Here is a 12831-nt window from a genome sequence, read left to right on the forward strand (position 1 = left end):
TGGTTGTACTGAGTAAATAAAACTACACAAAAGCGAATGTTTAGACCTGGTGTGTGACACAAAGTGATTTCTTGCCTAACATGCTTGAGGCCCTGAGCTGAATTCCCAGTAACATACATTGAGAGGAGCACAGTAAGCCTTCTGGGTGATGCATATTTTTATTCTCTAACTATAAGATTATTGGCATGACTGTTCATCTACATATAGGAACTCTCCAATGTGTGTCAAATATACAAGCTTCTGGTCTGCCTTTCATAGTTCAATGAAGGTATTGGGATAGCTGACGGTTCTGTGCTATTTTGAGGAACCAGGTTGTATTCACACCACACCAATATCTGTATGATTTTCTGTCTCATCCTCTCCCATCTTGTGTTTTACTGTGCCCTTTTTGCTGTCATCTTGGAACTGGCCATTTGATTCTTCAAGACTTCATGATCCTTCTGACCTCATGACTTTGGTGACTGTCCCTCTTCTGTTCTCACACAGTGCTCTCAAAAGAAGAATAATAAGTTACATATATTATCTAACTAATACTTCAAAAGAACTAGTTGGGTTTTATTATGCTAGTCTTATAGTTAAAAAATTAAGTAGTTGCTTGAAATCAAATGTGGAAGATATGTATACATGGCAGCAAATTAAGCCCAATGCTTTCTGCCTTGAATGCTTATACTACTAATAAATTATGAAATCTTCTAAGAAATGATATGCTCACTGCTATAATATGTAATATAATATAATCTGATGGAAAAGCCTAGGAACTCAAGATACTTCTGAAATGGAAGAGCAGCAGCCAGCTAAAAGCTAGCAAAGAAATAGCAGCCTTGATCATCTTGAATTCTGCTCAAAACAAGCATGAACTTGGAAGGCAGTCCTGCACAGCAGGCAGACAAGATCCTACCCCATCATACCTTGAACATTTAGAACATTTTAAACAACGAATCCACCTAGGCCATCCATCCTTCAGCTTCTAAATAAGGAAAGAGGCAATCAAAGGTATTCTTGCTTTCAAGTCTGTCATCATGTGCTATGGAGCAAAGGAAACTGTCACAAGTACTTTCTGCTTAACAGCACTAGGAACTATTGACAGCTTTTTCTTCTTTTAGTAACTGATGCTCAAACACACCATTTTTATTTCTTTGGCTTATAGTTTTTGGTCTGTAAAATGAGCTTTGCCTAGCATAGTTACACATTCTACTCTAAAATCCGGAGTCACAGAAATGCTTTTTACCATCTGTGCATATGGCTGTGTAGTTGACACCATGTCCCTGTCCCTCTTTCTCTCTAGACACTCTTCTCCCTTCAATATTTTACCAAGTTAGCTGTCCCCTAAAAGCCTCACCAGCATGGGGTGGGAGGAGACAGAGAAGCAGGATATTGGAGTGATGGAGAGAGATGCTCGGGTCATTGTGTTCTCACTTCCTACAAGAATGCTATATGCTAAAGAGGAAAGAACAATAAATTTAACTGAGGATATGAGGGAACCTAAACAGGAAGCACTACAAATGCAACTTGTGCTTGAAAGATACATTCCATGAGTACATTTGAGCTGACTTTTATGGGGCAATTAGGTTAAAGAAATCTTAAGAATAAGTGTCAAAATACACGACATCTGTGACCTTACAAGAACTGAAAGACATCCCTCCTATCCCTCCTCCTTCTCATTCTCTCACTTCTATGCACAGATACAGTTAACAATAAATTTTCTTCTTTTATTGTTTTTGTTTTATCCTATTTTGTTAGTATTCTTTAGAGGCCTATTTGTTTTTTAATAAGAGAAAGAAAAGTTGTCGATTGGATGGGAAGGGTAGTGGGAGGATAGCAGAGGAGTTGAGAGAGGGAAACTGTGAACAGGATCCATTGTATGGGAAAAGGCCATTTATAAAAAAAGAGAAAGAGAAAAAAGACATTGAGGTGTTAAAAATAAAATAACAAAATTTTCAAAAGTAGACGAAGAAGAGGGAAGGAAATGAAAAGAAGGGGAAGCAATACCAGGAGTCAGGACAGAAAGGGAAATGGGAAGGGCAGGACTGAAGGGAAGGAAGAGATTCTTTAAAGGGAAAAGCCTCATCACTGACAGGGCTTAGATAGCAGGCATGGCCGAGGCTCTAACTGAACAGTGGATACTACTGAGAAGCTATGACATCATGAAAATGTGCTGTCATTAGACAGATGCATTTCTTATTTAATAGTAGTATTAGTGCAGTATTTATGGGGCATGGGGGAAACTCAGAGGCAGTGCATAGGTTTGAGGAAGGAGGTCATTCAGGGTGTGCTCTACAAGGGCAGGCCTTGTCCCTCAGCCATCCTCTCCTTTCTACTTGCTGGATGCCTTGAGGTGAGCAGGTTTTCTATGTCACTTACATCTCCATGATGTTCTGACTTTCTGCAGGCTCTAAGCAATAGAGCCAGTCGGCCATGGAGAAAAGCCTCTGACAGTAAGCCAGCTTAAGCCTTCGTCCTTTCAAATCGATTCTCTCAGCCATTACAACAGTCATCTGTCATTACGACAGAATGTGAAAGACACAGTCACTAAACAATATGGCGGCATCAAAACAAATCCTATTCTTAGACAAGCAGTCTATTTAGAAAGGTGTACGCTAGCTGTGCAATAGGAGAACCAAGATGGAAATGAAAGTAGCCATGGTGTTTTGGAAGTAAACATGCACATCTCACTGTTAATAGTATGCCTGCGAGCCAGGGACCTGGATCATGGAAGAGGACACTGGATGGCTTAACAAGACAAACCCAGTCATTAGTTGTAGGTGAGAACAAAACCAGGCATAGAATCTAGAGATCTGAGCTTGTTGAGCTTCATATCAAGTAATATGTTGCTTTGCCATTCTCAAATCACCTCCTACAAACTTTCTTCTTCCCATTTCTTTACTACCCAATTCCAAGTTCAAGGATGCCTTACACAAAATTAATCCCCGAATCAGAACATCCATAAATGGAGCAGTCAAATAGTAACAAGAGAGGGGAGAAGATAATGAGGCTGGAAATATTAATTTAGTCTCCAATTATTTAAGTAATTATGTGTGTGGTAGCCAGACATTGTGATGTAAATCTCATTCATTACCTGTTTTGTCTTTTCCAAGTTAAAAAACAAAAGGTGAAGATTTACATTTTAAATCAGGAGATTTTAGTTAAACAGCACTGCTATTTAGTGCATGAATAGCGTAGCATTCAAAATCTTCATCCTCACAAGTAGGCTAGTGGTCCAAAGTTCATAAATAATCTCTTAAAAGAAAGATCTGTTACTTAATGTAATGGTTGATTTTAAATATCCACTTAATCTAATCTAGCATCACCTAGGAGAGAAGTTTCAGCAAATAGCTGTACAGATCAGGTTAGCTGTACGCATGTCTGTATCTTATTGATTGTGTTAATTTGTGTGGAAAGCCCCCATCCTCTGTGCACAGCTCCTTTGCCTACACAGGGGATCCTGAACTGTGTAAGTACTGAAAACAAGCGCAGTACTGAGAATCATGTTTTCATCCTCTCTCTACTCTTGGGTGTGGATATAACTACCGGTTTCGAGTTGCAACCTCCCTCCTATGACGAACTGTGACCTAGAGCGTAAATAAACATTTTCCCACACCTTGTCTTTTGTAAGGGTAACTTATGGCAACAACAGAGAGGAAACTAGAACATTGCTTATCAGCGAGAATGCATTCATCTTAAATCAAATCAAGAGCTGAAATACTACCAGTAGCTGAGATACATTTATTTCTCTTTAAAAAACATGAACTTGGAAGTCATACATCTCTTCTGTCATATTAAGCTTTATTTTAGTTGATAAAATCTAAATATTTTCAAAATATTAACAGTATGTGAAAATTATAGTAATTTAGAAATAAATCAATGGCTTATAATTTGAGGGCAAGAAATACAGAGTTTTGTATACAAAAATATAATTTTTCTTTTCAAATACGTGGTTTGTACTATATGTGTTATAGGGATACACCGCAATAAGCTATTTCCTGGTCTGAAAATAAACAAGCACTTTCCAAACAATAGATAGAACTTTTCATTGTTCATCTTGAGGAATTGTTTAACTTTTGTTGTTTGGTTTTGTTTTTTAAGACAGAGTTTCTCTGTGTAGCTCTGGATGTCCTGAAACTTGCTCTGTAGACCAGGTTAACCTCAAACTCACAGAGATCTGCCTGTCTCCAACAGAGTGCTGGCACTAAAGGCGTGCACCACCACCCAATTAATGTAATTCTTTAAAAAAGGTTTATTTCATTTTGAATTATGTGCATATGGGCAAGTGTGTGTGTATGAGTGTGTGTGTGTGTGTGTGTGTGTGTGTGTGTGTGTGTGTGTGTGTGTGCAGCCATGGCATGCAGAAGAGCATGTCATTTCTCCTGCGGCTAGAATTACAGGCACCTGTGAGCTCCCTGAAATAGGTGCTAGGAACTCAACACAGGTCTCTGTGTGGCAATAAGTGCTTTGAACTGCTTAGCCATCACCCCAACCACAGACTACATAGCTTCCACAGGCTTTGTATTTTCCATGAATTTCAAGTAGTAAATGTCTACATGATGTAGAAGACAAATGTCTCCATTCTTTGTCTTAATACTGAGTTGATCTTCCTTCTTATGTCTTTCAAATCAAGACTGAACTTTAGTGAAAACCACGTGACGTTTTAAAACTGGTATCATTATTCATTATAGGTCATACCTTTTAAGCATTCTAAAATTATGTATCAATTGTTATGAAGTTCAAAGCTCTAAATAACTGTCAGCCCTGGGTGATAAACAATACTGAACATGCATTCTAAAATCAAATGAAGTAATACAACTAAACCGAATTTAGGCATTGTTATTTAATCTTCACAAGTCAGTATGATATAAACATGATGTAAGCTGTTGTCATGATTTGAGGATGTAATTCTGGGGATTTAGATCAGCATCACCTAAAACACAAACCTTGCTTCAGCATTTCAAATGGTTGTGTGAATTGCTGTACTGTTGAAATAATGAGTCCTAGTTCACAAGCATGGAAGGGAGAAAATGACCAAAGTGCTAATTAAATCCGAAGTGCATAAATTCCCGGAATGATAAATACATCAGGGAATGTGGTAATTTCAAATGCCAGCCTCATTTGCACTGAACTTCTAAAACTTTTAATAATGCTTTAATTTTTCACCTTTATAGAAAACTGAAGGCTCACTTTTACCAAAGGTCATGCAGGAGCCCAGTTGTAGACTGGAGTATCACATTCCTGTGCTTCCGAGTCTGGTGTGAGCAGCCTGGTTAGCAGGACACATCCCGCTAACCCAGTATGGTGCTGGGGAAGCCACTAATCACCTCTCGGCAGCACACAGTTCCTTTTCTGACTGTACTTGTCCTCTTCTATGTTTTCATGCTGTTTCTCTTTCTATTTGATTTTTGAGGTCACTTTTGGTATAAGGTGGAATACCTTAGCTTGGTAGTAAAATCTGCCTGAGTGATATTAGAGCATCAGGTAATAAAGCTGAATTTGGGGTCACCTTTCTCCACCACTTTAACTGTCAAAAACTATCACAAAAAAAGCAACTTGAAATTTTCTTCATCTTTTGGATAAAAGAAGATATTAAGTGTATTTATTACATCAAATCTTAAAGAGGAGAAAGCATCTACCACTTCATATTTTCAATAGGGCTCCTTCGTCTTACTTATTATCTATCTCTTTAGAGGAGGTTTGGACTCCCTTGGAAGTTCTTGCCGTTTATTTTGTGATGAAACAGGAACAAACCTTTTTAATACTTTTCAGAATAGCTATTCTTCCAGACGGAAGCCTGCGGATCCTAAATGCTTCTAAAGCAGATGAGGGAAAGTACATTTGTCAAGGAGAGAACATTTTCGGTTCTGCAGAGATTATTGCTTCGCTGTCTGTCAAAGGTAAGATAACAGGTAACATGCCTGATATTCCACAGCCGCGGCTTCCTAGCCTCAGCATCAGGGGAGAAAAGTAAATACAATTGCATGTACATGTGTCTGCATTGATTGGTGTGAATGTCTTGGTTTAAAAGTTTGTTAAAACCACAGAACTAATACAACCAAATTTTCACTTCTGTCACTTAAAGAATTAAAACAAAGCAAGGAATGGTGGCTCACACCTGCAACACCAACATTTGGGCTGACATTGCTTAGTTATAAAACTCTGGTGGAATGGCAAGCAGAGAGATGGTCCAGCAGTTAAGAGCATTTATTGATCTTGCAGAGGACCCAGGCCCTATTTCTAGCATCAAGTCAGGGGACACACACACACACACACACACACAGTCAAGAGAATTGCTGTAACTTCAAAGCCAGCCTGAGATAAAGTGGAAAAACATGTTACAAAAATATAAATAAATGAACACACAAAAAACCAAAAGAAGTTCACTATTTGTAGAAATTTCAGTATCTTCCTTAGAACAAAATTAATAAAATAATAAAAATGTTTATGAATTTTATTCATGATAACAAAATTTAAAGAATGTTAAAAAAATAAAAATTTGCTTCACCACCTGGGCTAGGGTAGCCCTATGACAGAGCAATTACTTCATATGCCTGAAGCCTTGAGTTCATTCTCTGACATTTCCCCCTCTACCAGATATAATTTTCACAACAACTAAAAATGTTCATTTGTCGTTACTTTACCCAGGGATTGGGGCAGAGCAGGGTAACAGTAAGAGACCCCATCCCAGTGAGTGAAGGCATGCACCTAAAGTCACCTGTGCCACAGCTGTTCAGAGACATTCACAGGTATATGTCTTCAATGCCTTCATTTCTGTGTGAAGTCAATCTTACTGCCTATAGGCTTACTAATTTCCTAGGTCTAAATGAACTTTATTTCAGGTCAATGGCATTGTTTGAAATAATTTAGCTATTTTTAAAAATGAAAGTGGGGGCTGGAGAGACAGATCAGCAATTAAGAGCTTTTGCTACTCTTGCAAATTTCCTGGGAGCCATGTTCAGTGGCTGGTAACTCCAGCTCTGGGAACTCTGATGTCCTCTTGTAGTCTCCATGGGCAACTTAACTAACAAGCACACAGAGGGTAAACATCAAAATAAAATCTTTAAAACAGTTTTTAAACTCCTATTTTAGGTAGAAAAATTCCATCAATTAGCGAAGTGGTTTTGTTACAACTGAATTATGAAGTAACTGTTTCTTTATTATACATCTATTACTCAGAAGTCATACTTGGCCTACAAAAACAGGGGGGAAAAGTTTAGGTTTGGAAAATGAAGAAGAGTTTTGGAGATAAGTAGTGTGATTCACAACTGGTATTATAATTAATGCTAACAGACTGTTCACTGGAGATACAATTTGGTTCACCTTGTTCTACCTTAGAAATAAAATCATTGCTCAAATAGTCAAAATTACAATAGGAGAAAAGGCAAACATCAAGGTAAGAACAGAATATAATGTTTTCAAATATTTCTATGCTTATCAAACATTACTGGCATTCAACATAGTGACACAGTCTTTGTCCTGGTCTCCCTGTATACTAGTCTATCTTCTGACCAGAAAGTAATGGAACCAGAAACTTTTTATCAATGATAAATATTCTTCCTTAACTGTGAATGAAATGGGAAATAGGGTTGCTCAAAAAACGTTATCTCCACAAACCTTCAACTACAGTACATTGCCTGTGCTGTCTGACAAAGCCATAACTTAGACTACCAAACATGGCGTCACCTCAGGAGGATTCAGCTTTAGCGTCTCACTCTTGCCTTCTGCCTGTGCTTTTCTCAGAACTGCTCTCAAGGGTGCTAGGTATGAAAAGACCCCTCAGACAGCTAGAAGTATTGTTTTCTTGTTGGAGGTTTCACTCACAAGTGATAGAGTTTAAAATAAAATAAAGCCCTTGCTAAGTCCCATGCCTCTATTCCTTCCTTGTTTGTATCTAAGACTGTAGGACAGAGAAAACAAAAACCTCTCTACTTTATTCACGACACATCACAGTCATTTAATCTTAATCATTGGGTGCATGATCAATGCCATTTTATTGGTTCAACGTTCCTCTGAGTCCATAAAATAATATTAAAAATGTCAGTTTTGAAATTTGGTTGTTACCAGTAAGCAGTTAGAATATTCTTGCTGCAATAAAACCTTGACCACTCAGCTCTTTAAAGGTTTTATATAGTTAAAACAGCCACAAAGTATCAAAAATTATATTTCATAATTATACAACTAGTTCCTCTTTTATGCATCCTCTCACTTCCTAACAGGTTTTTTCCAGCATAAAGCAAGTCCAATACTCCATTGGGAGAGTAATTTGGAGGTGGTTTAGATGCTAAATCCAGAGTATTTCAGCCTTTGATAATACAGTTGAAGACACAAATGAAAATCTGATGCATGTATCTGCAGCAGCTGTACATGTTCCATGTTTAAGTTTTCTCTAGATTTTGTGATGTAAGGTGCTGGGAAGTGATTATACTAATGCATATGTTTTTACCCCAATAGAACCCACAAGGATAGAGCTTACTCCTAAAAAAACAGAGTTAACTGTCGGAGAGAGTATTGTCCTCAACTGCAAAGCCATTCACGACTCTAGTTTGGATGTCACTTTCTACTGGACACTGAAAGGACAACCTATTGACTTTGAGAAAGAAGGTGGACATTTTGAAAACATCAGGGCTGTAAGTTTATATACTTTTTCTTCTTGAGTAGTAGTTGCATGTGTTTTGACTCAAATGTAAAAATGTTTTATCTATAAAGTGCCAAAAAGAGCATAGAAAACCCCATGTGATTAAAACAATTACTTTTTTCTACTATTTTATGTCATGTAAAACTGAAAATATTATTTCAATTCCCAGCAGGAACTTTCCAAATCATTAGTATGTGAGTCTGGTTTCCTCACCTTTGCTAAATTAGTTTAGTGATAGCATAAATGTTTCCACGTTGTTTCTAGAAATCATATTGTTATATAAAGTAACTACTCTACTATTTAAATATTTGTTTGCTGTAACTATAATAAAATAAATGAGTCTTCCCTGCTCCTTACAAAGTAGTGAAAATTTTGGAGGCTCACCAGCTTGTTGGAAGTTATAAAGGTTAAACCCACAACACATAGTCATACATGTTCACTAGCTTCCAATAAATGTTCATGGACATATATCTTTCTTGTCTGTCCAATCTTTGTATTTTAGTAATACTTAATATTAAATATCTGATAGTAATCAATCAAATAGGGTGATAAATTATGTGCACTGCATAGTACAGACCACATCGGTTTTTGAACTGCATAAGGAAGTGAGAGAAAGTCACTGTTCCACGGATTCATTGAGACATGAAAGAGCAGCTTAGCAAGACAGCGAGAAAGGCCAGGGAACAAATGGTAAGGGCGGTGAGATGGGCCTCAATTTTCTTTCTATATTGACTAACAAGTTTGGCCCAACTACACTTTTCTCTAAAAATGTAATATTAAATATTATTCTTAATATTAGGGTGTTGTTTCTCTAAAAATACTTTGAGAAACACTAGAAAGTAAAAATGAAAATGAATTAAATGGTGAAAGTAACCTTGCATAGGACTTAGCTTAAACTAATTCTGTGATATCAGGGAAGAAAAAGGTCTTAAAGCTAAAGTTAGTAATTCTTTGGACGGAGCTCAACTCCATCCCTTGTCAACTACAGGTGCTTCCTAGAGCCATCTTCTTACAACAGGAAGTAAAAATCTGGACCAGATAATTTCTTCAATTCTTCTCAACTTGAATTCCAATCAAATCCTTTCATTTATAAAGGGGAAAATGGACTTTATTGCATTTGCCAATATGACATAAATTGAACACTTTTATCCAAATTACGCCAGTTTACTTTGCACCTAAGAGGGGAGACTCTATGTCAGAAGCACATTCTAACTGAATTTCTAATTGTCTTATTGAGCAACCAGTTGTAGTTGGTTAAGTTGTATATAAAATATTTAGATCGTACCAAGTTCATTTTTTTACAACTTGGGTGGGATTTCTCTTCCTCTGATTTGACTTAATTATACACTCATAACATTTTTAATCACATCATTAAACAGAACTCAAACTATTATCTACACAAAAATAGACTGATAAAATATGTTTTCTCAGGATTAGCTGCAAATATTCATTTTAACAATAATCATATAAAGTAAAATATATCTGAAATGATCAATGACTTTCTACATAGAAGCATGCCCTACATCTTAACATAACAATAAACAAATTGATGGACTTGAAAATGTTATAAAATAAAAGAATTTTGGGTGCTGCCTCTTAGGTGTGACCATTTTGGTCCGATATCATTTCTATAAATTAATATCTTTGGTGTTTTTCATGAATGCCTGATCCATGCTCTTTGTGTGTGTACACAATCTTTTCCTTAAGAGATGCAAAACTGGCCCCTTGCTCTATGCCAGCCTTGTGCAGAGTCATAAGCCATTATTATAATTAATCTTTGGAGTGAAAAAAATCTCTAGCTTTAAGGCAGTGTAAGACTTGTGTTTTAACATATTGGAAATGATTTCTAGAAATAGGTGTGTACTTAAGATATTTTGTAGAAGCAAAGCTGTGAAATGTAAAAGGAATTGCTCGTCACAAATCCCTCGCGTATTTAAGACCCTGGTTTGTGTTAAGGATATAGGCAGCGTGAGGTTCCCCGTTGCCCCTGCTTCCCTGCAGGTTTATGTCTGGACAGCACTGGTGCTTTGGAGTGATTTGAAATGCTATCAGTAAGAAGGCTTTGAGAGGCCCTGTGAGCTGTTGCAGACCTCTCCCAGAGAGGCTTAGGGGGACACCCAGGAAGTCAGGGATGCAGGAAGAAAAGTATGGTTACTAAGTCTGCGCTGAATACCAAAGCCTAGGCTTAGAGATCTTCTGGAGATAGAACATTAAGGATCCTAGGAAAGGCAAGTGGCACCTGGAAGAACACAGAGCAAGTCCTTGACTGAAACTCTGGGTGCTGTTACCTGCACCTGCTGCTACTACCTGGTGATGCTGCCAGTGGGTGACAAGGGCAGGGCTGAGGGCAGTGAGAAAGAAAAGAAGGAAAGAGTGCCTTAGTATATTTTCACTCACTAGGATAAATTGAAACAGCCAAACCTCAAGCTGAAGAATGGGAAGATCTCACCGATAATATTTAGCATCTCCACTGATACAGAAATACATCCTAATAGTAATATTACCCCTTCAACTCATTTATTTATTAGTTCTGTATTTTTATATGAATTTATAACTAAATCCTTGTGTAGGACTTTTTAAAAATATCTGCATACATTGTATGTGTCATATCTTACATAGACAGTGGCTTTAGGAGTGCATTTAAAAATATCTCCATATATTGTATGTGTCATGTCTTACATAGACAGTGGCTTTAGGAGTGCATTTAAAAATATCTCCATATATTGTATGTGTCATGTCTTACATAGACAGTGGCTTTAGGAGTGCATTTAAAAAGAATAAATGGAAATTGATGGAATTTTTCCAATTCCATAACAAACAACAGGATTTCTCTGACAGCAATGGAACACTTCTGTTTTGCTTGCTATCTTTCCTGAGGCCTTGGTTTAGAAACCTGGTAAGCTGGCTGATTTGGGGTGAGTCTATTACCAAAAACATCACTAGAAGGGGCCAGTCTATCCATAAATATTTCATCAAATTCTACTCAATTTCTTTTGACTAATAATATAAATAAATGAAATGGGGCAAATAAGTAAATTTGTTCTTAAAATGATGGGGGAGGGGGTAAACGGCCGGCAATTAGAATTAACCAGACTAGCTTTAATATAAAATATTTAGCTTTAATAAAGGAAGAAGGGGAGCTTACAAAGCCAGTGTTCCGGTGGAGCTCAGGAAAATGAAGAGGAAGTGGGGAGCGCACCCACAAGATTTATCTGTATTCTTTGCTCCCAAGGGGAACACACCCAAAACTGAATGTGATTGGTGGAGGTTCCCCATCATCAAAAAATATTCAATGCTAAGTGATGTTGTTAACCGATAGTTAAAATATAACCCTTCACCCCTAAGAGAGAACAATGCAAGTACATAGAGAAAAATAGATCTGGTATAACATGGTGATTTAAGCATGCAGCTGCCTGAAAGGGTTGTTATCTGAAAAGCTGCTGGGTGGGCAAGGTTTCACCCGGTGCCTACGGAAAACTGCATCATTTCAAAGAGCGAACATGTCAAGCAACAGCTAAAAGGCAGAATGGGTTGAACTATGTCTTCAGAGCAAAGAAGAACCAGTGATCTACACAGCGCCGCGAGGGTTTGTAGTAGACAAGAAGTCAATACTCATTGAGTAACTTTAAGAGAAAGTAGCAAAGGCAACATTGTTTAAGACATCAATCACATTTTTAAAAAGTATAGGGAGCTAGGATATAGACTTCATTCTAATTTTGGGGGGGAAATAAAGAAATTGAGGAGTCACACTTTAAAGGCTACATAAGTGAATTCTAAATTGGTTAGAAGTTTAAAAGGCTATATACTTAAAAACCATAGTATATTGACTCTAATTTAAAGTTTACCCTTACTGTATTCTTTGGCTGCCTAATATTTTCCCAACCTTTGTCTAAAACTCATGAGAAATGAAAATAGAATCATTGATCCCTGCCTTTAACAAGTATACAGATTGTGCAGGTCTTTAAGTAACTCAAGAAAAATATGACCATAAAATAAACAAAGAAAAAAAATTTGGCTAGGGGTGGGGGCACATGTATATAATCCTGGCACTTAAGAGTTGGGGCTAAATGAGTGTAAATTGGATGCCTGCCTCCGTTTAATGAGATGTTATTTAAAGAATTGAAAGAATATTAATTGCTAATTTTTGTAATAGTCAAATGTTAGTGGAAACCAGACAAGAAAGAGGAATATGATCTTTTCTTATAGAGATA

The 12831-nt window shown here is 37.2% G+C and overlaps 1 protein-coding gene across 2 annotated transcripts in view; it reads left to right on the forward strand.

Annotated features, from left to right (window-relative positions):
* Positions 1–12831, forward strand: part of Cntn5 (contactin 5) — a 1171096-nt gene that overhangs the window by 1025756 nt on the left and 132509 nt on the right. For both annotated transcript variants that reach the window (XM_075966832.1, XM_075966833.1), the window contains 2 exons: positions 5755–5882; positions 8437–8612. In XM_075966832.1, the coding sequence (XP_075822947.1) occupies positions 5755–5882; positions 8437–8612 (304 nt within the window). The remainder of the gene's footprint in view (positions 1–5754; positions 5883–8436; positions 8613–12831) is intronic.

Source organism: Microtus pennsylvanicus, chromosome 3 (genome assembly GCF_037038515.1).
Source record: "Microtus pennsylvanicus isolate mMicPen1 chromosome 3, mMicPen1.hap1, whole genome shotgun sequence".
NCBI classification, from domain to species: domain Eukaryota; kingdom Metazoa; phylum Chordata; class Mammalia; order Rodentia; family Cricetidae; genus Microtus; species Microtus pennsylvanicus.